The following is a 27,027-nucleotide window of genomic DNA, read 5'->3' on the forward strand; positions in this document are numbered from 1 at the left end:
AATACCCCCAGACACCCATTTAAAAGAGAAGGAATGCTGAATGGATCTCAAAACCTGTGAAGAAATTCCCATTGCTAAGGCCTCCGACTTATTTACATTTAGTTTAAAGCCAGAGACCAAGGAGTAAGCAGACAAACGCTTCATAAGATTAGGCAAGGAGATTAACGATTTCGTCAGGGAAAGAAGAACATCGTCAGCAAACATAGACAATTTGTATTCTCTAGTCCCTACAAAGATTCCAGAGATATTGGGGTCAGATCGCAGAGAAATCACAAGGGGTTCCATGACTAATGCAAACAACATTGGAGAAAGCAGGCAACCCTGTCTGGTGCCTCTGAACAATGAAAACATCGAGGAGTTACCACCAGTAATATGAACACACGCACATGGAGAGGCATAAAGAGCTTGTATCCATCTACGAAAGCCCGGTCCAAATCCAAAACCATCTAGCACCTGGTACATAAAAGGCCAATGAACTCGATCAAATGCCTTTTCGGCATCCAACCCCAGGAGACAGACTTGAAGCTCATGCTTCCTAGAAACGTGAATCAAGTTAATCATATGACGGACATTGTCCATAGCCTGACGATGAAGAATAAAACCCGTCTGGTCTGGATGAATTAAATCAGGCAAGACTTTGGCAAGGCGATTGGCTAACACTTTTGCCAAGATTTTAACATCTGAATTTAGTATCGAAATGGGACGATAAGAAGCACAGTCAATCTTGTCCTTGCCAGGTTTTGGAATGACTGCAATCCAGGCTTCCATCATAGATGGAGGAAACTCTGCCCCTGCAACAACCTCATTAAGGAGCTCCGTCAGTATAAGTGCCAGTTGACCACGAAAGGCTTTCTAAAAATCATTAAGCAATCCATCCAAACCAGGCAACTTTCCAACTGGAAGTTCTTTGATGACTTTACAAACCTCATCCCTAAAACCGGGCCATCAAGGACCTCCTGTTGTTCAGTTGTAAGAGTAGGAAAAGTACAAGCAGACAGAAAGTTGTTTATCACTTCCGGAGTAGTAGCAGCATCAGAAGTATAAAGATTTTGATAAAACGACTGAAATCTCTGATGAATCTGCAAAGATGATGTCAGAGAGTTTCCTCTACTGTCCTTCACCTTGAGAATTGTGCGATCCACCCGACGATGACGTAGTTTAACCGCCAAGGCCCAACTCGGCTTGTTGCTAAACACATATTGATTCTGTCGCTGTTGAGCATAAAAAAATTGTAACTGATCCGAATATATCTGGTCCAATTTCAAGCGAAGAGCTTGAATTTCCCGTAATGTGGAAACTGAGAGAGAAGATTTATGGCTTTCAGCCAAGTGACTCAGTTGTGATAAGCACTTGGCAACCTCCACCCTCTGCTGCCTAGCCCGGAAGCTAGCTTTTTGCAAAAGAGAAACCCCTAGAGACAGCCTTAAGGGCATCCCAAACAACACCCAGAGATGGTCCAGAATTTAAATTATTTTTGAGGTACTCCTGCAGAAGAGCTCTATAACCCGCCAGAATCCCCTCCTCCTTTAGCAAGCTAGTGTTCAAAGTCCACTTCTTGTCTTTGTCTTCCTCCTGAAGACAGGGAAGCTGGACCCAAACTGGAGCATGATCAGATAAGGTAAGAACTCCAATTTCTGAAACCCACCCTGCATGTGTCAGGGATGTATCTACTAGTAGACAGTCAATTCGGGAATAAGTGTCATGAGTGTGAGAGTAAAGAGAATAGTCCCAGACTGCAGGATGACACACCCGCCAAACATTAGAAATACCAAGATCCCGGGCAAACCTATTTAAAGCTGAGGATATCTGAACCACACTGGAGGGTAGGCCTCATCTATCCAGAGCGGGATGGAATGTAGCATTAAAATCCCCCCCACTATTAATTTACCAGAGGGACAAGATGCAAAATGCCCGACAAGCTTATTAAAGAACCCCCCCCCCCCCACCCGGGCATCATTAGGCGAATAAATTTGAGGTTAGTGTAAAGGCCAAGTTATCTATCAATAAGCTCAGGAGGAAAAACCGGCCTTGGTTATCTCGCTTGATTTTAACTACCTGTATCTGCAGTGAAGAGTGAAGCAGAATAGCTACCTCACGTTTCTTAGATCCATCTACCGCGGAAGCACAGAAAACAGAAGGATACTGAGGGTGTGACAAAAATTTCTCATGATCCCTTCTAAGATGAGTTTCCTGTAGAAACACCACATGAGGTTTAAAATGTAACAATTCCTTAAATAATTTATGGCGTTTTTGAGGCGAATTCAGGCCTTTCACATTGTAGGTCAAAAACAGGAAGAACGACAGGAACGAGAAGAACAACAGCGGCGAGAGGAGTGGGAACAGCAGCGTGAGGAGCGGGAGTTCCAGCTGCAGAAAGTAAAGATGGAGATGGAAATAGCTCACATCCAAAGCTCCAGCCCAACCCTACGCCAAGGCCCGAGGCAGGATCCACAGCCCGGATTGGGCCCAACTTGTTTTCACAGTTTGATGATACCAGAGGTGACATAGATGGATATATAACTGCCTTTTGAAAAAATTTGCCGTCTCAATGAGATTCCTCAGAAAGACTGGGTGTGCTATCTGGGAGGAAAGCTCAATTGTACAGCACTTGAGGCGTTTCAAGGACTGTCCATGGAGACGTGATCCCAGTTTGAGGGGGTGTGCAAAGCTTTGTTGAATCGTTATGCTATTTACCCCCGAGACCTACAAACTAAAGTTCCGGACTTTGCAAAAGGGGGTGGATGATACTCACAGCGAGTTTGAGATTCAACTAAGATGTCAGCGGTGGCTCAGTAGAGCTGAAGTTAAAACCCTATTGAACTGCCAAAACCTGATGGTCCTGCAGCAGTTTCTGCAGCATTGTCTTCCAAAGGTGAGGGAACATGTTCAAGATCACCAGCCCCATACTCCAGAGAAGGCGGCTAAGTTGGATGGCATCTTTATGGCTAACTGTCCCTGGCTGGCAAAGAGAAACTGTCCTTATCTGCAGCAGCCAGGATCAAAGGACAGCAAGAGCCCTAAGCCAAATATCCCTGTAACCTCAAAACTGTCAGCAAACCCTCCAGTGTTCCCCCAAAACCTAAAGACTTTAGGCATGAATGTCCTAGTTTCCAGTGTGTGCATACAGGACATTTCAAAGCGGACTGCCCAGATAACGCCAAGCCTGCACTAAAGAGCATTCCAGTTCCTGCACGTAAGCTGGCAGCTTTCATGAGTGGCTCAAGTACCACAAAGGAGACCCACATAGTTGCCGCAGCACAAAAAGTTACTGGTCATTCATCAAGCAAAGAAGCAGATGGATTTCCACAACAAGTATTCCTGGATTGGGTACCAAGCCTGGATACAGAGAAGTAGGCATAATGAAAAGCATGCCAGTACCAATGCTGTGTGAGACCGACATGGGTCCAATGAATATTACCCCTTGATAGCAGTCAGCATTTCAGCTACGGTGACCCATAGTCAGGCCAGGACGGCCCAACAAGCAGAAGCAGCAGAAATCACCTCTCCAGTTCCAGATCCTGAATCAGTCCAGGTGGAACCAGCTGACCAAGCAGCAGGAGGAGGCGCTCCAGTGCTTCTAGCAGCACCAGTTCCAGAGGTGACCGTGACTGACTTAACTGACACACCTATTGATCAGACTGTTGATCCTGATTTGTCAGAGTCACCAGCAGAGACCCTTCCAGATATGGATAATGATATAGGACAGAGACATGCTATTCAGGAAGCGCAGCGCTCTGACGCTGACCTGGAAGCCCTGAGGCAGACGGCTGGTCAGCCAACCAATAAGACTGGTAAAGATTGCATCCTATGGGAAGGGGGCTTGTTGTACAGAGAGACTGATCCTGCTGATCCTAATAGGCCCTGGACAGCTAGCAAGCAGCTTATAGTACAGAGAACAACTTCTACAGATTGCACATGATATTCCACTAGCAGGACATCAGGGGGTGACACGCACACGCACTAGATTGACCCAGAACTTCTATTGGCTGGGAGTATCTTGAGCCATAGCTGACTATTGTCAAACCTGTGATGCGTGCCAAAGAATGGATAAGACCCAAGATAACCCCAGAGCACCCCTGAAACCTTTACCCATTATCAGTGAGCTCTTTGAGAGAATAGCTGTGGATAAAGTGGGGCCGCTAGATGACCCTAGCCGGACTGGGAAAAGATATATATTGACATTGGTGGGCTTTGCTACCAGATATCCTGAAGCGGTAGCCTTATCCTCCATAGAATCAGAGAAAATTGCCACTGCCCTGCTAGAAATATTTTCCAGGTAGGATAGCCACAAGAAATAGACATGGAGGGGCATAATCAAAAGGGATGTCCTCGTTTTGATTTGGACATCATCACAAAACGTCCCTCTGCAGGGGCCGGGAAACCCGTATTTTCAAAACAAGATGGGCGTTCATCTTTCATTTCGATAATACAGTCAGGGACATCCAAATCATGAAATTTGGTTATCTTTAGTGTCGTTGTACCCCCCTCGTTCCTCAGTGTAAAGTGTCCCTGAGCACTTAAAATTTCTTTCAGTGCCCAGAACCACCTCACCAAGGACGGAGAGGCCGACAGTTCACTAACCTCGCCTCAAAATCTCAAAGAAAATGAGGGGAAAATAATCTAAATTTGGATTTGTCCTGCCTTTGAAATAACCAAACGGGAAAAATGCTTAATCAACAACAACAATATTTTAATTCAATTTAAATACTAAAAGGACAATTAACTAACATACTTTAACCACTAAATTTATAGAATTGGATTACAATAGTATAGTTCCTTTTTCAATACCCCAAATTTCCCTCAATTACAATAATATATCAACTTTTATTTTTTATTGCAAAACAAATGTACTTTACAATTGTATATTTTTTTTCTCTTCTTTTTCAGAATTTCCCTCTCTGGTATCGATACCAAGATTCTTGTCAGATAAGTATTAAGTGTAAATTTTTTCTTTCTGATTAACTTCTTTCTTAGCTCTCCCTTGTACCTCAACTTTAAAGAATTGATACTTTGTGTCCTTTTTCTCTTCCCTTTTTCTCACAGGTCCTCGTAAAGCAACCCCAGTGACCCAACTCAGGTAAGTAAAAAATATTTCTCTGTCCTGTCACTGTGTTGTCACTTAGCTGCAGTTTTTTTCTGATGCAGAATCCTTCACGGTCTTTCTTGCGTGGGAGCTCAGGTTTTCCAGACTTCTTTTCCACTGTCTTTGACACCGTCACCCTACACCTCACTCTTAATAAAAATAAATGGAAGGAAAACCCTAGCTTCTTAACCAACCCCTTCCCACACTAAATGACTTAAATATATATAATTTATAACACTGGGCAACACTTAACTAAGAAAATTAAAATAACTATACCCTCGCTAAACCCCCTAACCTTACTTATTTTCCCTAAACTAATGAGCACAAACATATATACACCTCCTTACACCTTTCACCAGAAAAAATTACAAAATACTTTCAACTCACCACTTTCCCCTCACACACTGCCCTCCTATCACCAAACTCAGTCAAAATCCCACTTCCAACCTTCTCAAAATCACTCCAAACTCACCACATTAACCACACCACCAAACACACTTCCTTCCACCTCCACAGTCACCAGCGCTCTGCCAACTGTCCCACTGACCGTTTCCTAGGAGACGGCTGCTTGGCTTGGGATTCCGCCCTCAGCCAGCCAATCCCTAGTCCTGCTCAACATTCCAACTCTCCCTGCTGACAAGCGGAATGTTGAGCAGGACTAGGGATTGGCTGGCTGAGGGCGGAATCCCAAGCCAAGCAGCCGTCTCCTAGGAAACGGTCAGTGGGACAGTTGGCAGAGCGCTGGTGACTGTGGAGGTGGAAGGAAGTGTGTTTGGTGGTGTGGTTAATGTGGTGAGTTTGGAGTGATTTTGAGAAGGTTGGAAGTGGGATTTTGACTGAGTTTGGTGATAGGAGGGCAGTGTGTGAGGGGAAAGTGGTGAGTTGAAAGTATTTTGTAATTTTTTCTGCTCAATCCCCATTTTAACTGAAAAATCCCCATAGAAATCAATGGGAAATTCTTCAATTAATAAAAAAACCCCTATAAATTTCCATCAAATTACCCCAAATTTCCCATGCCAATTAAACCTCCCATCCTCTATTAAACGGTGTTTTTAAAATTTAAATATCCCAACATTTAACCCCGCCACGCAACAATCTTCTAAAAACCCCTGAAAAATTCCCAAAAAATTTAAAACCTATTTCAAAAATTGTAATATTCCCCTCTGAACCTACTCCGTCGAATTTAACCAGTTAACCCTTTCCTAACCCCTTAAAACTAGACCCCCCCAAATGACCCCCTTAAATTATTCAAATTCAAAAACTAATATACCAGAAAAATCCCAAAAAATTCCCCGACCCCAAATCCAAAACCAGAATTTAAAAATCATTAACCGTTAAATTTCTAAAAATCAAAAACCGCATTAATACAATTTAAAAATAAACTAATTTAAATTCTGGGTTAAAAACCCCTTACCTGCTTTCTCGATTTTCCTCACACACGACCACTCCCATTGGATCCGGTCCCGGACGTCCTCAGTCAAAATCGGAGGCAAAAACAAAAAACCTCCGAAGCCGGCCCAAAATTTAGGCCCCGGCTTCGGCCTAGTCGCGGAAATGCGCGTTGCCGGTTCGTGCATGAGGCGCGCGCCGACGTCTTCTCCGGCCCTCTCTCCCCAGAACCGCTCTTCACTCCCGGGCCTCGCTCCTTCAGCCCGGGAGCAAAAAAACTTCAACGCTGCTTTATGCAGCGTCTCCACTACCGCCCCAGCGCTCTCCCCCTTCCGGTTTACATCTTCTGGCCCGGGAACGTGCTCCATCGCTCCCGGGCCCTAAAACTTGCCGTGCTGCCTCAAATCGGCCCGCACCCGGCCCAAACATGCCCCGGACCTCTTCTTCACTCCCGGGAACGTGCCAATCGTCCCGGGAGAAAAAAAACAAAACAAAATCGCGGCACTTCCACAGCGCCTCACGGACCAGCCCCCCTCGGAGCCCAAGGTGGACCGCGGACCCGGAGTAAGTTTTAAAAAATTTTTTTTTCCTTTTACCCTTAACCCCTGTTACATTAGAGAGAGTCGTCCTTAGACTTGGTCGTTTCTGATTTTCACCGTAAATGGAAACCAAGGACGTCCATCTCACAAACGACCAAATACAAGCCATTTGGTCATGGGAGGAGCCAGCATTTGTAGTGCACTAGTCCCCCTGACATGCCAGGACACCAACCAGGCACCCTAGGGGGCACTGCAGTGGACTTCAGAAATTGCTCCTGAGGCAGTGGACAAAGAAATGATATTAAAAGTCTGGTGTTTAAAAAGTTCAATTTTTTACTCTGCAAGTAAAGTGAAGGAATGCCAGATGGTTCAGATTATTTTCAATGTCTAGCTTGGCTAAGCTAAAGGTTAGAAAGGTCAGTGAGAAATGAAACTCTGTCCCTTGTGATTGATGGATTGCTAATGCAAACACATATGTATCCTATTATGAACAAGGTATATTGCAGGCAATTTAAAAGGATTAGGTTGAAATGCTGTTTAGTTAGATTCTAAATAATTCTAGATATAAATGAGTTAGATTTTAGAAGTTCTTAATATGTAGATATGGCTTATAAGGAATACTGATTCTGCTTATTTTAGAATATGTTTATGTTGGAATGTAATTGTATTTTACATGCATTGCCTGTCACCTATTATTTCTCTGTGATTACTCTGTGACCTCTGATGTGAATTACTTAGAGAGGTCACACAGCTATGCAACTTCCTGTTGGGGGTTAGATGCAGCAGATGCAGCACATGGAGCACATGGAGCTCATGATCTCTCCTAACCTGAGAGGATCTATGGTGGTGTGAGCATCCATTACCATCTAAGCACATGGAAGGAGCTGATAATACAAATGTATAGTAATATGTATATATAAGCCTGTCTGATTATAATCAAACTACAAACTGTGAGTAAACAGATGTTTTGTTACTTCAACTTTAAAGTGGCTCAGCAGTGAATTATTCAGGGGTGAATGAGAGAGAGATGAAGAAAGAAATTAACATTTCTAAAGCTGAAGCTGTGTGTACTAAAATCTGCTAATTATTTACTACAAATAATCCAACAAAAGGGTTATGGGCCCAGGGGCCAGGAATTGAAAAAGAAGAGAAATATTACCAGGCAAAAAAAAAAAAAGGCCACATTTTTCTCTTAAGTTTTAAAGGAAAGATTCAGTCTGTCTCTCTCTCCCCCCACACAGCAGACAGAAGGCTAAGAAAATGGCTGAGGGAAGAAATTCACCATTTTTCTATTCTCTCAAGGTGCCTAAATTAACTGAGTTTAATTATCGGCAGTGGGAACTAAGATTCATATGTCTCCTTCGAGCAAAAGGATTAAATATATGCTTAGACCAAGACAGAACAGCTGAAAATATGGCTGAATGGGACAATGCAAACTATTATGTGAAGTGCATGCTTTTGGAAGCTCTCTCAGAGAAACAAGCCATATTAGTAGAGGGAAAAGATACACCAAAGGACATTTTATATAAACTGAGAACTATGTATGCAACTACATATGCAAAGCAGCAACCAATTTGGTTAGCAGAGTTGAATGAAACCAAATTAAGGGATAAAAGTAAATGTAATGATCACATTATGCATCTTATGTCTTCATTTCAAAAGCTAGAACTTTCTGGAATTCCCATGTGTGATGCATTGAAAAGAGCATTTCTTTTACCTCACTATCAAAGAAGTTTGATGTTTTTAGGTCTGTAAATGAGGCCATTGAAGGGCAATCTTTTGAACAGGCAACATCAAAACTAAGGCAGGAATGCATAATAAATGATTCTGAGGAGATGTGTTCTCAAAGCAAGTCAGAGAGAAATGAAACAAATTTCTTGGCAAAGAACAGAGGAAGGCGGAGCTATGGGAAAACTCCACCCAAGGGCAAGCTGATTTGCTACTCATGTGGAAAGGAGGGACATGTATCTAAATGGTGTAAGGAAACACAAAACACTCCCTCTAGCTCACCTAAGCCAATGGAACTAAAGAATTTTCAAACCAGGAAATGTATGAAGGACAAAGATAAACACAAGGGTTTTCTAATGACAGAAAAATCTTTGACTATGGTAAATAATAATTCAAATGAAAGTACTTGGATTTTGGATTCGGGGAGCACATGCCATTTAACCAATTGTAAGAATTTCTTTCAGGAAATGAATCCAGAGGAAGGTATTCTTAAAACTGCAAACGCAGGGACTGCTAAGATCCAAGCAAAAGGTATTGGATTCTTAAAATGCAAAGTGTCTAATGAAGTTAAAGAAATTCCTGTAAGTGATGTCTTGTATATTCCCCAAGCAGTTTGCAATATGCTTAGTGTATCTACATTAGATAAGAAGGGATTTGTGATTCATTTTGAAAACAGTAAGTGCACAATCTCTAAAAATGATGAAGTGTATGCTGAAGCTTTTATGCATAATGATGTTTATAAGCTGAACATTTCAGGTGAAGCCTCACATATGGCGCAAGTAAGGAAGAATGATGGTAAATGTAGTCTGGAAATCTGGCACCGCCGCCTGGGACATCGTGATTCTAAGGTGATCCAGGATCTTTACAGTAAGCAACTGGCCACCGGCATTCAGATAAGTGCAGATGCTGGTAATATGGAGAAATGCATAGACTGTGTTACTCAAAAAGGTGTGAGACCCTCATTTCCTGCAAACACAGGAAATAGGAGTAATAAAGTACTGGACTTAATACACAGTGACTTATGTGGACCGTTTAATATCCCATCATTGGGAAATAACAGATTTGTGCTAATATTCTTGGATGATTTCTCTAGATACTGTGTGGCCTATTTGCTGAAAGAGAAAAGTCAAGTCACAGACATGCTGAAGAAATACGTAGCCATGGTGAGCAATAAATTTGAAAGAAAACCAAAGGTTCTTCAGACCGACAATGGTGGTGAGTTCACTTCACAAAGCATGCGCACATTTCTAGAACAAGAAGGCATTCAGCATATCACAACAGTAGCTTATACACCAGAGCAAAATTCTGTTGCAGAGAGAAAATTTAGGTCACTTGTGGAAATGACCAGATGTATGCTGTCAGATAGCAATCTCCCTAAAAGACTATGGGGGGAAGCCATTCTCACAGCAGTGTACCTACAAAACAGAATGCCAACTAAAGGCGCTGAGCGCACACCACATGAGACATGGCATGGTAGGAAGCCAAACCTGTCACACATAAGAACATTTGGAAGTACAGCATATGCTCATGTACCAAAGCAAAGAAGGCATAAGCTGGATTCCACAACAGAAAGGGGCATTTTAGTTGGCTATGCTCCAGGACACAAAGGATATAGAATTTTGAATCTGAAAACTGGCATTGTTGGCATAAGACATGTTACATATTTTGATGAAAACAAAAGGGTTGATAAAGGCTGGATTATCCCAGATGAGCCTTATCATCCAGAATATGAAACTAGAACCATAATAGACATGCCAGTGTATATAAATGCCATACCAAGGCAGATGTCTGAAAGCAACTCATCTGTATCTAACGAGGAACAGGCAGAGGAAGCAGACACAGAAAGGATCATTGAAGAAGACAGTACAGTTGGAGAAGGGGAATCAATTGGAGAAGAACTCTCAGATTTAGAGGATGCGGAAAGGTCAGACCAACCTGTTGTCAGACGCTCATCCAGGGAAAACAAAGGTGTTCCACCCCCAAGACTGTCTTACTTAACAAAGTCAGCAGAAGCTCAAGAGCCCTTAACATGGGATGAGATTGAGAAAATGCCAGCAGAAGAAGCTGCTGAATGGCATAAAGCTGCACAAGAAGAAATTGATGCATTGGATAAAAATAATACTTGGATTCTTACAAAATTACCTCCTGGCAAAAAAGCTATAGGATGCAAATGGGTATTCAAGTTAAAAAGGAATGCACAAGGAAAAGTGGAAAGGTATAAAGCCAGATTAGTGGCAAAGGGATATCTTCAAAAATATGGAGAAGATTTTGATGAAGTGTTTGCACCTGTAGTGAAACACACGACAATAAGAACACTTCTGAGCATTGCAGTCTCAAAAGGCATGCAAGTCAACCACATTGATGTGAAAACAGCATTTCTTCACGGAGATATAACTGAAGACTTGTACATGGAACAACCAACAGGTTTCATAAATACAAAACAAAGACAGCTAGTGTGTAAATTAAACAAAGGTCTTTATGGATTAAAGCAAGGTGCAAAATGTTGGAATGAAAAATTGCATGAAATATTGACAAATTTAGGATTTAAGCAAGGTGAAGCAGATAAATGCTTGTACACTAGGTGCACAAATGGACAATATGCATACATTTTAGCTTTTGTTGATGATCTGCTCATTGCAAGCAAAAGTGAGCAAGAGTACAAGGACATTGTAAAGTGTTTAAACCACAATGTTGAGATAAAAGAACTTGGTAATGTGTCATACTATCTTGGTATAGAAATTGAGAAACAAAATGATGGTTCTTATCTTCTAAGCCAGAAGCAGAAAATAAATGAGCTTATTGAAAGTTTAGGTATGCAAGATGCCCAAGTTGTAAGCACTCCCATGATCACTGATTTTCTGAAGGATGAAACAGTAAGAGAACCTTTACCAGATAACATCCAATATAGATCAGCCATAGGTAAGCTTTTATATCTAGCTACCACATACAGGGCTGATATAGCAAATGCAGTAGGAATTTTGAGCAGAAGGGTCAGCTCACCTACCAAATCAGATTGGACTGCAGTTAAAAGGATGGTAAGGTATTTAAAGGGTACCATTGATTGTAAATTAAAGATTTCAGCCAATAGTAATCCAAAACTAATATGTTACTGTGATTCAGATTGGGCAGGGGATCATTCTGATTATAAATCCACAAGTGGATATGTGTTTATGTATGGAAATGTACAAATTTCATGGGCCAGTCATAAACAAAGTATTGTGAGTTTGTCTTCTACAGAAGCTGAATATGTGGCCGTATCGGAAGCGTGCAGAGAACTGATGTGGATTGAAAAACTTTTGCTGGATTTTGGAATAGCTGAAAAGAGACCAATCCAGATAATGGAAGATAATCAGAGCTGCATCCGACTGTCACAGAATGACAAGGTTCAGTCACGCACCAAGCACATCGCAACGAAATACCACAACGTGCGAGAGTTGGCGAAAGAAGGGGTCATCAGTCTACACTATTGTCACACCAGTGAGATGACAGCTGACATCATGACCAAACCGTTACCCAGAGAACATTTTGTGAATCTGCGTATAAAGCTTGGACTTTGTATGAATAAATAATTGCATGACAGTTATGCATGAGAAGGGGTTTGTTGGAATGTAATTGTATTTTACATGCATTGCCTGTCACCTATTATTTCTCTGTGATTACTCTGTGACCTCTGATGTGAATTACTTAGAGAGGTCACACAGCTATGCAACTTCCTGTTGGGGGTTAGATGCAGCAGATGCAGCACATGGAGCACATGGAGCTCATGATCTCTCCTAACCTGAGAGGATCTATGGTGGTGTGAGCATCCATTACCATCTAAGCACATGGAAGGAGCTGATAATACAAATGTATAGTAATATGTATATATAAGCCTGTCTGATTATAATCAAACTACAAACTGTGAGTAAACAGATGTTTTGTTACTTCAACTTTAAAGTGGCTCAGCAGTGAATTATTCAGGGGTGAATGAGAGAGAGATGAAGAAAGAAATTAACATTTCTAAAGCTGAAGCTGTGTGTACTAAAATCTGCTAATTATTTACTACAAATAATCCAACAGTTTATTCTGGTAGTTAATGTGTAGAATGTCTTTCTAAATTCTGTATTACTCTTTGTCTGACTTTCTAAGCAAAACTGTAGTTGAAGAGATCAACATATGGTTTGACTTAGCCATAGTTCTGGCTGATTTGATGTATGGAGCTGATAGGTGAAAAGAGGTCAGGACTAGTCAGCTCTCTTCTCCTTGATTAATTATAGGTAAAATGTAGGAATGGTCCTGGAAGTAATAACAAGCTATGCCATTAAGTAAGACTGGCCCTTGACCCCTTTAATGAATGCCAGAGTTTAGTTAGCAGTTAGTACTAGGAATATGAGAATAATAAATGTAAGAATATCCATTATCCTCTAAGTGAACCCAGGTTAAGCTATAGATGAGAAATCAATCATAATAACGTGCAGGAGTTCTGGAGCCCAATTGTCTAGCTTGAGGGGCCCCCAGGTCATAGGTCAGTTTGAGAAATATCAAACCTATGTAACTGATATTTGTATAGAGCTGATTGGTTGAGGCAAGGTAATCAATCTATTCCTTAACCAATTGGAGAGTAAGGGGGGCTAGGCTAGGCTAGATAGAACTGTATTTAAGTGGGAGCAGAAGCAGCTTACGTCAGAAAGAAGGACAGAAGGAACAGACAGAAGAAGGAGAAGACAGCAGAAGAAGAGAAGCAGCTGAGACAGAAGCCACAAAGACACAGAGAGCTGAGAAAGAGAAGAAGAGACTTAATGCTGATGTTCTGCTTTGTTTGCTGGCAAATAAAGAAGATTTCTCTCTCATTCTGGTGTGCTGTTTGACTCCTGAAGTACCACAAATTCATGCATCCATTCCTGCAACACTCCCAGGTACTTAGCTCCCTTACCTTGTGTGCTGAGCCCCCCAAAACCCACTATCCACAACTGTACACCACTACCATAGCCCTTATGGGTGAAGGGGGGCACCTAAATGTGGGTACAGTGGGTTTGTGGTGGGTTTTGGAGGGCTCGCTGTTTTCTCCACAAACATAACAGGTGGGGGGGGGGGGGGGGATGGGCCTGGCTCTGCCTGCCTGAAGTGCACTGCACCCACTAAAACTGCTCCAGGGACCTGCATACTGCTGTGATGGACCTGAGTATGACATCTGAGGCTGGCATAGAGGCTGGCAATCAGTATTTTTAAAGATATTTTTTTGAGGGTGGGAGGGGGTTATTGACCACAGGGGGAGTAAGGAGAGGTCATCCCCAATTCTCTCTGGTGGTCATCTGGTCATTTCGGGCACCTTTTTCTGCCTTGGTCGTAAGACAAACACGACCAGGTAAAGTCGTCCAAGTGTTCGTCAGGGACGTCCTTGTTTCTTTCGATTATGGGTCGAGGACGTCCTAGTGTTAGGCACGCCCAAGTCCCGCCTTCGCTACGCCTCCGATACGCCCCCTTGAACTTTGGCCTTCCCTGCAACGGAAAGCAGTTGGGGACGTTCAAAATCGGCTTTTGATTATACTGATTTGGACAACCCTGTGAGAAGCATGGCCATCTTCCGATTTATGTTCACACTTTCCAAAAATACTAGGACTAGGGGGCATGCGATGAAACTACAGTGTAGTAAATTTAAAACAAATCAGAGAAAATTTTTCTTCACCCAACGTGTAATTAAACTCTGGAATTCGTTGCCGGAGAAAGTGGTGAAGGCAGTTAGCTTAGCAGAGTTTAAAAAGGGGTTGGATGGTTTCCTAAAGGACAAGTCCATAAACCGCTACTAAACGGACTTGGAAAACTCCAAAATTCCAGGAATAACATGTATAGAATGTTTGTACGTTTGGGAAGCTTGCCAGGTGCCCTTGGCCTGGATTGGCCGCTGTCGTGGACAGGATGCTGGGCTCGATGGACCCTTGGTCTTTTCCCAGTATGGCATTACTTATGTACTTATGTTGAAAGATGGGCTTCCTTCTCTTTCGAAAATGAGCCCACAAGGGACAAAGTTTATGTCTGAGCTGATCCAGAATCTGTGGCACACTGTGGAGTGAAATCTGTACGTACCACCCCATATCATCCTGAAACTAATGAGTTGGTGGAGAGATTTAATGGTACATTGCCAGAGAATGTGGTAAAGGCGGTTAGCTTAGCAGGGTTTAAAAAAGGTCTGGATGGCTTCCTAAAGTAAAAGTCCATAGACCATTATTAAATTGACTTGGGAAAATCCACTGCTTATTTCTGGGATAAGCAGTATAAAATGTATTGAACTTTTCGGGCTCTTGCCAGGTATTTGTGACCTGGATTGGCCACTGTTGGAAATAGAATGCTGGGCTTGATGGAACTTTGGTCTGTCCGAGAGTGGCAATACTTATGTACATATATGTGAAAGACTTTTGTGGAATCAGGAGATGAAGACTGGGAAAAATATTTGCCCTACCTACTGTTTGCATAAAGAGAAGTACCACAAGAGTCTACAGGGTTCTCCCCATTTGAGCTGCTTTATAGCCAGAAGGTGAGAGGGCCCCTTGACTTAATCAGAGAACATTGGAAGAGGAAAGTTGATACCTCTGACACCCCTGTAATTGAATATGTAGTTAATATGTGACAGAGATTAGAAGAACTTGTGGACTTTGTCAGAGATAACTTGCAGGCAGCCCAGACTAAACAAAAGACCTGGTATGATCATAAGGCCCAAAATAGAGAGTTTTAGAGGGCCAGCAGTTTCAGTCCCAGTTGGTCAAAATAAACTTCAAGCTAACTGGGCAGGACCTTACAAGATCATAAGGTGCCTGAATGATACAAACTATGTTATATCTATGGACTCTCAAGACAGAAAGCAGCGTATTTTTCAAGTAAATACGTTAAAGGCCTATGCAAATCGCACAGCTATGGTGCTAGCTGTGTGCAGCCTACCAGAAGAGTGTCAGGATAATGAGCCCATACCTGACCTCTTAGCAGAGACCTTACCAGAGGAATCTATACAACACCCAGAGACAGCAGTTAGAAGCAGTATTGCAAAAGTATGCTGATATGCTTTCCACTAAACCAGGACTTACTCATTTGCTAATCACAATGTAAACACGGGTGGCCATGACCCGCTGAAGCAGGGCCCGTATTGAATATCTGCTGTGGTGGGGAGGCAAATGAAGCAGGAGATTGATAAGATGCTAGCCCTAGGTATTATCAAGAAGTCTCATATTCCCTGGGCCTCTCCTGTAATTCTTGTTCCCAAGAAAGGTGGCACAACCCGTGTGGATTATAGGAGATTGTATTGTATCTGATGCCCCGGATGGACGAGTTACTAGAACATTTAGCTGGGGCCCAGTACCTGACTATAATGGACCTTAGCCATGGGCACTGGCAGATTCCCCTAACAGCTGCTGCTCAGAAGCGATCAGCATTTATTACCCCATTTGGTCTGTATGAATTTACTGTGACGTCTTTTGGAATGAAAAATGCCCCGGTACATTTCAGTCCTTGGTGAATCGTCTGCTAGATGGACTCCAGGTGCGTGCTAGGGCTTATCTTGATGACACTGCTGTATACAGTCAGACTTAGGATGACCACCTGATCCATTTGAGTGGAGTACTGCACCAGATCATGGAGGCCCGCCTGATTATAAAACCCAGCAAATGTCAGATGGGAATGGCAGAAGTGCTATATTTAGGGCACAGAGTGGGAGGTGGACAGCTGAAGCCTGAACCAGCTAAGGTGGAAGCTATACAAGACTGGCCCACTTCCCAAACTAAAAAGTAAGTATTGGCCTTCCTGGGAACAGTGGGGTATTACAGAAGTTTGTGCCTCACTACAGCACTATAGTCAAACCCCTGACCAACTTGACTAAAAACAGACTACCCCGAATCATTACCTGGTCGCCAGAATGTGAAGCGGCCTTCCAAAAATTAAAGACAGCATTAGCGACATACTAGCTGTATCTGATTACTACCAAAGATTTGTGGTACAGACTGATAGATAATAGCTGAAATTTTATAAACAATTTAGATTAATGGTAACCAGTGTTCAAGGAGAAAGAGAATGATATCGTGATCGTAATTTTTCTTTATTGTAGAGCAGCTTTATGTCCGTGTTTTGTTTGAGTTGTAATCTCCTTACCTGAAATGGCAGAAGGCTAAGAGAGAGAGAATTATAATAAGCGCAAGCAGTAAAGTCCAAAGAGAAGCGGGTCCTACTATGGATCAAATTGAACAAATCTGTCACCACGTGAAGAAGCATTTAACTCCTCCCCTAGAGGAGAGGAGATAGCAGGGACATTTAATAAAAGCATTCATCTATCCCAAAGTATAATGTGAGAAGCAGAGAAGCCACAGAGCCCAGAATGAAGGGGGGAAGAGAGAAAAGCCAGAGTGGAAAAACTACAGATCCCAGAATGCATTGCGGGAGGGGCGGAGGCAGGAGCGTAGAGAACACAGATTTCAGACTGCCTGGAAGAATAGGGGAGAGGAGGACAAACGAGTACCTGAGCTGCAGGAGAGGAAAGGAGAACGGGCGGATTGGGAGATGGAATCAGCTGAGGAGAGGGTGGAACACCTGAGGGAGGGGGTGGAGAATGAGGGGATGGAATGGGAGGAGTTGGAGCAGGTAGGAGGAGAAGGTGTGGAAGAGGAAATGGAGGTGGGAGAGGAAGTGGCTGGGGAAGAAGAGTGACTTCTAGAGGAGCCCAAAAGTATCAGAGAAGAATAATAGTCAGGAGATATCCGGCGGGTGGTTGTCAAGAGGTAAAGTGTTGACAAGTGAGGGTGGTGGATCTTTAAAGCCTGGCTAAGCCGGGCTGTGTGAAAAAGCCTAGCTAAGCTGAACTGTTTGAGGCCTTGCTGAAGAGGGTGGGGTTTGAAAGCGGGGCTAGCTGAACTTTGGAGAGAAAGCCTGGCTAAGCTGGGCAATGTTTAAAGCCTAGCTAAGTTGAACTGTTTCGAGGCCTTGCTGAAGAAGGCGGTGTGGGGAAGGCCTGGCTAGCCGAACTGTGTTGGAAGCCTGGCTAGCCGAACTGTGTTTAAAGCCTGACTAGCCGAACTTTGTTGAAAAGCCTGGCTAGTCGAACTGTGTTTGAATCCCGGCTAGCAGAACTGTGTTTAAAGCCTGACTAGCTGAACTTTGTTGGAAAGCCTGGCTAGTCGAACTGTGTTTGAATCCCGGCTAGCAGAACTGTGTTTAAAGCCTGACTAGCCAAACTTTGTTGAAAAGACTGGCAAGCTGAACTGTGTTGCCCCGCCTTGCTAGCGGAACTGTGTGGCAGTGAGAACGAACTGCACGGACGAGTGTGGAGTCGGAAGCAGACAGCACGGATAAGGGAGAGAGACAATTACGCGGCCGAGAGGAGCGGCTGACATATGGTGTCAGGAGTGGGATTACAGTGAGCCTTCACGTGGAGGAGGAGAGGCCTCTGGAAGGCCGAGGGAGTTCCAGACCTGACCCGTCAAGTAACCAGAGTGAGGTGGTGGTGTCCGGGAGATTCCTGAAGCCCGTCGAGGGGGCCAACGCTGACAAAGGCGCATTACTCGCCTACCCAGATACCGTGGAGCCGGTGGACAAGATGAATCCCAAAGAACTGTTTGCGTTTATGACACACCAATTTCAGAAGCAGCAGGAAATGGCTCATCAACTTTTGGAGGAGTCGTTAGCTGCTTCCCGAGCCCAGCAACAGCCACTTTTGGATTTATTTCAAGAATTGCTGCGTAGTGGCGGCGGACTGCAGGGAGCAGGATTGAACTTGAGGCCCATCCGGGTGGAGGAAGGAGCGGGGACTGCTGTTCTTCCTGGGGTAAACTGGCTGCCTTGGGGTAAGCTAACTGACTCAGACAATATTGAGGATTACTTGGGAGCGTTTGAAAGGGTGGCTATGGCAGCCGGCTGGCCCCAAGAGCAATGGACCATTCGGTTGGCACCCGCCCTATCTGGGAGGGCTCTGGCTGCTTTTCGGGCTCTCCCTACCCCGGAAATAGCTGATTATGCGAAACTGAAAGAAGCTATTCTGGATAGGTATGGGCTAAATCGTCAGACTTATAGGAGACGATTTCGGGAGTGGAGGTGGACAGAGGGGGAGACACCTAGAGCACTGCTGCAAAAACTTTTAGATTTAGCAGGCAAGTGGCTGGAACCAGAGAAGAGATCAGTTAATCAAGTGTTCCAGGATGTAGTATTGGAGCAATTTTTAGAAGCTTTGCCTAATGCTCTTATGGTGGACCTAGTGAGGAAGGGATGTGGGACCCTGGATGAAGCAGTCAGGAGTATGGAGAATTTCTTAGAGTCCCAGTATTGTGGTGAAAAGGGAGGGCAGTTAGGTGAAAGGAGGCAGTCGAGCTTGGGGTCTAAGCCTTCCTCTACTGGGGAGAGGGTGTGTTATAGGTGTGGATGCAAAGGGCACTTGAGAAGGGACTGTGCTTCGAAGTTAGGGCTCACCTCTTATTCTCAGGGTTCAGTGGCTGAGCAGCTTAAACAGACGGTAGAGATCTTGGGGGTCAAGGTCACTGGTTTGTTAGATTCAGGAGCTGATCAAACGATGCTGTCTCAGGGTTTGTGGGAGAGAATAAAAGGAAAGGGGAAAGGGTGTTTGAACAAGAAGAGGCAAGAGGTAGGCATTCAATGTGTGCATGGAGAAGTAACTAAGTACCCTTTGCAGCGAGTTAGTATAACTGGGCCTTTGGGTAGACACTGGGTCTGGGTGGCTATCTTACCCCGTCTTCCTCAGGAGCTTATTTTAGGAAGAGATTGGCCTTCTTTTTCTCACTGTTTAAGGGAGAAGGAGGGGTTGGTGGTTACGAGGGCTCAGGAGAGGGAGCAGAAAGATAGAGGGAAGGCATTAGCACAGATATTTCCCTTTCATGATGATGTGTTAGAGAGGCCAGGGAAGACTCGTGGGGAAGGAAGGGTAAAAAAACTAGCGCGTCGGGGGAAAGCGCAGATGTTGGAAGGAATGAAGCACATGGAGGACTTCCCAAAAAGGCCAGGGGAGTGGTTGGAGCAGTTTCCTTCTTTTCTTAAGGAACAGGAATCGGACCCTACGCTGCAGTATGCATGGGAGAGGGCCAGGGAAGAAGGGACCAGGACACAGGGACCAGCTTTTATTATTGAGAAGGGCTTATTGTTTAGGGTAACAAAAGCCAGAGAAGGGGAGCCGCTGGTGAAACAATTATTAGTCCCTCGTGGGTTTCGGGAGGTGATACTACGGGTAGCCCATGATCACCCATTGGGAGGACATAAAGGGACCCAGAACACCTTAAAACAACTGCTAGGTCGGTTTTATTGGCCTGGGGTGTATAAGGAGGTGAAGGCTTACTGTGATTCCTGTGGGTTATGTCAGAAGGTGGCGGAGAGAGGGCCAGGGCCAGTACCCTTACATCCGCTTCCTCGGATTGGGGTTCCATTAGGGCGAATTGCTATGGATATTATAGGCCCACTTATTAGGTCCACCAGGGGGTTTATGTATATTCTGGTGATCATGGATATGGCTACGCGGTTCCCTGGGCAGTTCCTCTGCGTACCCTATCAGCCAAGGTTATTGCAGCAGAGCTTATTAGGCTGTTTTGTGAGGTGGGGTTTCCTAGGGAAGTATTGACTGACCGAGGAACGAATTTCCGGTCGGGCACACTTACCCAAGTATGGGAAGCTTTTGGTATTGTTCATATTATTAACACCTCGGCATACCATCCCCAAACTAATGGGCTAGTGGAAAGGTTTAATAAAACCTTGAAGACCTTGTTAAGGAAAGGATTAGGCTCTCCTATAAAAATTGGGACCAACTTCTGCCGTTTGCTCTATATGTGAGCCGAGAATGTGTTCAGTCCTCCCTTGGGGTTTCGCCCTTTGAATTGATGTATGGGCGAGCTCCGAGGGGGGTGCTTGACATGGTAAAAGAACAGTGGGTTCCACCGGGGCAGGAAGATAAGACAGTGGTCTCATATCTGTATGACTTAAAGGGGCGGTTACGGAGATTAGGGGCGTTATCCAGGGAAAATCTCAGGAGAGTCCAGGAGTATCAGAAAGAGAGGTTTGATAAAGGGACTCAGGAAAGGTCATTTGAAGAAGGGGATAAAGTTCTGGTCAGGATCCCGGATGGTCCTCATAAATTTACTAGTAGATGGAGGGGACCTTGCACAGTGAAGAGGCAGTTGGGGCCCGTGACATATGAAGTGAGGAATGAACGGGGGAGAAATCAAACCTATCATGTTAATTTGTTGAAACCTTGGATGGAGAGGAAGGTCTTTGTGGGGAAGGTATGGGAGGAAGAGGAGGAAGACTTAGGGCCTCAAATCTCGGAAATCTTTAGCCCCAAAGAGCCAGTGGTGGGGGAAGGGTTAGAGAAGCAGCAGAAGGAACAGATTCAGACTCTTTTGAGAGAATTTCAAGATGTGCTTACGTCTTGCCCTGGTGAGACACATCTGATAACTCATAATGTTATTACAGGAAAAGGGAGGGTGGTGCGACAGAAACCGTATAGGTTATCACCAGTTAAACAGCAGGAAATAATCAAGCAGGTGGGGGAAATGCTGGATTTTGGGGTGATAGAGGAGTCAGGGAGTCCGTGGTCTAGTCCGGTGGTACTGGTGCCGAAATCGGATGGGACGTTGCGCTTTTGTATTGACTTTCGTCAAGTTAATGCCCTGTCCCATCCTGATGCTTATCCTATGCCCCGTATTGAGGAGCTGATAGACAGGCTGGGGCCTGCGCAGTTCTTGTCTACCTTAGATCTAACAAAGGGATATTGGCAGATTCCCCTTTCATTGGAGTCTCGGAAAAAAACAGCATTTTGTACACCGGTGGGGCTGTTTCAGTTCAAGAGGATGCCTTTTGGATTGAATTCGGCGGCAGCATCCTGCCAGCGTCTGCTGGATAGGGTTTTGAGGCCGCATCAGGAGTATGCGGTTGCATACTTAGATGATGTTATTATTCATAGTACTGATTGGGAAACTCATCTAGTACAGCTGAGGAAGGTATTACAGTCTTTTAGGGAAGCAGGACTAACTCTGAATCCACAAAAATGTCATTTTGCAAAAAGGGAGGTTAAGTATCTTGGATATAAAGTGGGGAATGGACAGGTGAGACCATTGTGTGACAAGGTGAAGAGTATCCGTCAATTTCTCTTGCCCACCACCAAAAAAGGTTTGAGAGGGTTTCTGGGGTTAATAGGATACTACAGAAGGTTCATTCCTCACTTTGCCTCCCTGGCGGCTCCATTGACAGACATGTTGAAAGGGAACAGACCTAATCAGCTTAGATGGGGAGAGAGAGAGAAGCAAGCCTTTTCGGCTTTACGGTTAGCATTGTGTGAGGAACCCCTGCTTAGAACGGTGGACTTTGAGAAACCTTTTGTGTTGCATACAGATGCTTCAGGTGTGGGGTTGGGGGCTGTATTATCCCAGGTACATGAGGGGGAGGAGCACCCAATTTTATATTTAAGCCGGAAGCTGCTGCCTCATGAAACTCGGTATGCCACCATTGAGAGGGAGTGTCTGGCCATTAAGTGGGCTATTCAAGAGTGTCAGTATTATTTGGAGGGACGCCCTTTTAAACTGATTACTGACCACGCTCCTTTAAAATGGTTAGGGCAAATGAAGAACAATAATGCAAGACTCATGAGGTGGTATTTGGCATTACAGCCTTTTCAGTATTATATTGAGCATTGGGCGGGGAAGTTATTGCAACATGTGGATGTGTTATCCAGGATTGCTAGTCTGGATGGGGAAAATGGTAAAAGGGAAAGGACTAGCAATATTTTGAGCAGGGGGGTATGTGAGAAGCAGAGAAGCCACAGAGCCCAGAATGAAGGGGGGAAGAGAGAAAAGCCAGAGTGGAAAAACTACAGATCCCAGAATGCATTGCGGGAGGGGCGGAGGCAGGAGCGTAGAGAACACAGATTTCAGACTGCCTGGAAGAATAGGGAAGAGGAGGACAAACGAGTACCTGAGCTGCAGGAGAGGAAAGGAGAACGGGCGGATTGGGAGATGGAATCAGCTGAGGAGAGGGTGGAACACCTGAGGGAGGGGGTGGAGAATGAGGGGATGGAATGGGAGGAGTTGGAGCAGGTAGGAGGAGAAGGTGTGGAAGAGGAAATGGAGGTGGGAGAGGAAGTGGCTGGGGAAGAAAAGTGACTTCTAGAGGAGCCCAAAAGTATCAGAGAAGAATAATAGTCAGGAGAGATCCGGCGGGTGGTTGTCAAGAGGTAAAGTGTTGACAAGTGAGGGTGGTGGATCTTTAAAGCCTGGCTAAGCCGGGCTGTGTGAAAAAGCCTAGCTAAGCTGAACTGTTTGAGGCCTTGCTGAAGAGGGTGGGGTTTGAAAGCGGGGCTAGCTGAACTTTGGAGAGAAAGCCTGGCTAAGCTGGGCAGTGTTTAAAGCCTAGTAAGTTGAACTGTTTCGAGGCCTTGCTGAAGAAGGCGGTGTGGGGAAGGCCTGGCTAGCCGAACTGTGTTGGAAGCCTGGCTAGCCGAACTGTGTTTAAAGCCTGACTAGCCGAACTTTGTTGAAAAGCCTGGCTAGTCGAACTGTGTTTGAATCCCGGCTAGCAGAACTGTGTTTAAAGCCTGACTAGCTGAACTTTGTTGGAAAGCCTGGCTAGTCGAACTGTGTTTGAATCCAGGCTAGCAGAACTATGTTTAAAGCCTGACTAGCCAAACTTTGTTGAAAAGACTGGCAAGCTGAACTGTGTTGCCCCGCCTTGCTAGCGGAACTGTGTGGCAGTGAGAACGAACTGCACGGACGAGTGTGGAGTCGGAAGCAGACAGCACGGATAAGGGAGAGAGACAATTACGCGGCCGAGAGGAGCGGCTGACAATAAATAAAGCACAAGATGCAAGCATTACTCAGTGGAAAGAAGTTTTCTGTTTCTGTTTATTGGATTCTTGATATACTGCCTTTCTGTAGTTCAACCAAAGTGGTTCATATATTACATATAGGTACTTTTTCTGTCCTTAGTGAGCTCACAATCTGTTTTGGTACCTGGGGCAATGGAGGGTTAAATGATTTGCCCAGGGTCAGAAGAAGCCACAGTGGAAATCCAACATGGTTCTCCCAGTTCTCAGCTCACTGTGGGGGTCTTTTACAAAGCCACACTAGCGTTTTTAGCGCAAGCTAAACGTTAGAGACATCCATAGGAATATACGGGCATCTCTAGCATTTAGCGCATGGTTATTTTTAGCACATGCTAAAAATATTAGCGCGCCTTTGTAAAAGGGGCCCTGTGTTAACCAATAAGTTACTTCTCCATTCCTCAACTCCACTGCAATGGAGGCAGTGCATGCAAAACTCTATCATGCATATTCATTGCAGATATCCTAAAAACCTGACTGGCTGAAGGTCCCTCCTGGACAAGTTTAGGAATCTGTGTTCTAGAATAAGATGGGTATACTCGGGCGTAACATTAGGCAATATTTCCTCAAAGAAAGGGTAATGGATTAATGAAACAGCCTTCCAGAAGCTAACAGTATCAAAATTTAAGAAGGAATGGAATAAACACAGAGAATCCTTAGGTGCAAAGAAGCTAAAGATCCATAAGGTCTACAGTATATTGCAACAGGAAGTAACTAGCAGGTTAGAAGGGCCTGATGGTCCTTATCCAACACTATAGCTTATGTTCTGTGTAGCAGTTCTAAAAGTGGGCGCCCTGATGCCTCATACTGAGAGCCTATGCTATACCTGCCTTTGGGCACCTTGATTCCGTTATAGTAGACTGGTATTATTGCACATCTGCTGTTCTACCAGTCATAGACCTGACATTAACTGCAGGCACCTAAATACCATGCCATACTATCAATGATCTTGTATGCTGCATATTTCACAGGATTCTATGTGGATAACAAAAAAAAAATAAACCCCAACAACAGTGGGAAGTTACAAAGTATAATAATACACCATTAATAAACATACTTGACATCATTTAGAATAAAGGTATGTTTTGAGAATTTTCCGAAATAAGAGGTAGGTGGGTAGTTCTCTAAGTTGCCTAGGGAAACTATTCCATAGCCTAACTCTCTGAAAGGAAAAAGACAGTTAGCATATTTGGGTTTAAAATAGGTTTGGACAAATTCCTGGAGGAAAAGTCCATAGTCTGCTATTGAGACAGACATGGGAAGCAACTGCTTGCCCTGGGATTTGTAGTATGGAGGGTTGCAGCGATTTGGGTTTCTGCCAAGTACTTGTGACCTGGTTTGGCTACTGTTTGGAAAATGGTCCATCTAGGATACTGGGCTATATGGACCATTGGTATGACCCAGTATGGTTACTCTTACGTTCTTACATTTAACTCCTTTTCCCTTAGTGCTAATATTCTGTACATTTACATCCACAAAAGGAGTGTAAATGCAGACATCTAGACTACAGTATTGCTGTTCATGTGTGTAGACAATATTTTTTTAACATACAGTTACAATATATAAAATACCACCCTGTATAAAGCCCTTGCATGTTTTAACCCTATCCTAAACTCCATGCACCTCCTGCCCTCTCCCTCACAAGCACTACCTGGATAGAGGAAGCAGCTCCTCCCCCAACGCCAATCCTGTAGACAGGGCCGCCAACCTTCACTACATGCATGCCTGGGAGTAAAAACAGAACACAATCAAAACAGAGGTCTTTTGATTGTCATTTCCTCATCCTCCCCTTTAACAGGGAAAATTAAAAGCACATATAAAACTTTAACCAGTCATTTCTAGATATCCTACTGCAGGGAAGGACTAAAGAAACTCTTACTGGGGGTGGGAACACCTGGATTACAGTCAAAGGAATTATAGGGTCACAATTCTGAATCTAATGCTTTGCAATCTACTGCCCAGAAATTTCACCTTAAAAGGCTCAGCTTTGTATGAAATGCTGAAAGGATATCAGAGCTCCGCTCCCTACCAGACTTCATAATCAAAAGGGGAAGACTCTCCATTATAGGCTCAGCCCCTCCATACAGGGTGTGGGAGTGGCTAGATAGTCTCCTCCTAGTCCTTCCAACTCCCCACTGTGGGGGAAGAGAGGCAGGAAAGGGGATCACCTCCCAGAGGTCTTTCCGATAGGACGAAGGAGGATCTCTCTCAGAAGGTTTCCAACAGAGCAGTTATGGGAGGGGTACAAGAGCTTCCTGGTGGCTCCACCCTGTAGCAGAGGGTGGGGGAAAAGGAAGAATGGGCCTCATTGTCAACTAGTGGGAAGTGGTAGATGATAGACAAAAGGTTCTCCCCATCAGCTTTTGCCCAACAGTGTGATAGCAGAGGGAGGGGCATGTCTCCTTGCAATGTCTTGCCCAAAAGCAGGATGAAATGAATATCTTAATGATCAGGCTCAGCCAATATGGAGGAGTAGAAAAGGAGGATCTTCCTACCAGGCTCAGGCAATTCCTTCTGAACATGGGAATCTTCCATAGATCCAACACCCCCACTGAACATGATGGGCTTAATCCACTCCTTCCTTTCCCCACCAGGCATCTGCAGGCCAAAGGAGCGTGCAAATCCTAAAGGGAAAGAAACAGAACAACAGTCAGCAGCAGGAATTTCACCACCCCAGAACCATGTCTCATTAAATGTTTATGTTTAATTAAATCTTGAAATACTACCTTTCAAATAAAATCAAAGCAGTTTACAATTAAAACAATTTAAAATAAACTGGAAAGAACTACAATATCAACAGAATAGATAAAGTAAAGAGACAAATAAAAAGAAGAAAATCAGAGAACCTAGGAGAGAGAGAAAAAAAAATGAAAGGAGAACCTGCTAGTCCAGCTGGACTCTGACACCAGTGGGGAACGCCTGGGTAAAAAGATGGGTCTTCACGAGGGTTCTAAATTTAGAGTATGACTGTTTTGAGGAGATATCAGGAGGCAGAATTCCAGAGTGATGGGTCAATAGAAAAGAAGCAAAAAACAGGTGAGGGGGTGAGACAATTAGCAGAAGAGGAACACAAAGTATGAGGTAATGAGGGAGGAAAGATACAGAGGGATACCAGAGTGCAGCACTTTGTGAACTAACGTGATTATCTCATGTTGGATGTGATAAATAATAAGAAGCCATGATGTTGTTTAAAGAGGGGGTGACATTTATGGAACTCATTAAGACCACACTGAAGACTTTTCTTTTCCAGGAAGCTTTTAGAGTCCCAGTGGCACTGGATATTGGGAGATGAATGGCATTTTAACATTCTTTAATATTCTTTGTTGTGTGTTTACTGTTTATCATTATCTTTTGTTACTATGTATTCTGAATGATTCACCTTGAAATGATTGTTCTGTCCTATATTTTATTGGAATTCCTTTTCCGTTTTTCTGTATTGGTTAGCATTGTAAATCGCCTAGGATTTG

At 44.1% G+C, this 27,027-nt stretch overlaps 1 protein-coding gene across 1 annotated transcript in view; it reads right to left on the minus strand.

Annotated features, from left to right (window-relative positions):
• The window catches only part of PFAS (phosphoribosylformylglycinamidine synthase), a 154,786-nt gene that overhangs the window by 56,352 nt on the left and 71,407 nt on the right, over positions 1 to 27,027 (minus strand). Inside the window, exons 12-13 of the mRNA XM_030210241.1 lie at positions 26,056 to 26,184; positions 25,212 to 25,285 (exon numbers count right to left, since the gene is read on the minus strand). Coding sequence (XP_030066101.1) covers positions 25,212 to 25,285; positions 26,056 to 26,184 — 203 coding nt within the window. The remainder of the gene's footprint in view (positions 1 to 25,211; positions 25,286 to 26,055; positions 26,185 to 27,027) is intronic.

Source organism: Microcaecilia unicolor, chromosome 7 (assembly GCF_901765095.1).
Source record: "Microcaecilia unicolor chromosome 7, aMicUni1.1, whole genome shotgun sequence".
NCBI lineage: Eukaryota > Metazoa > Chordata > Amphibia > Gymnophiona > Siphonopidae > Microcaecilia > Microcaecilia unicolor.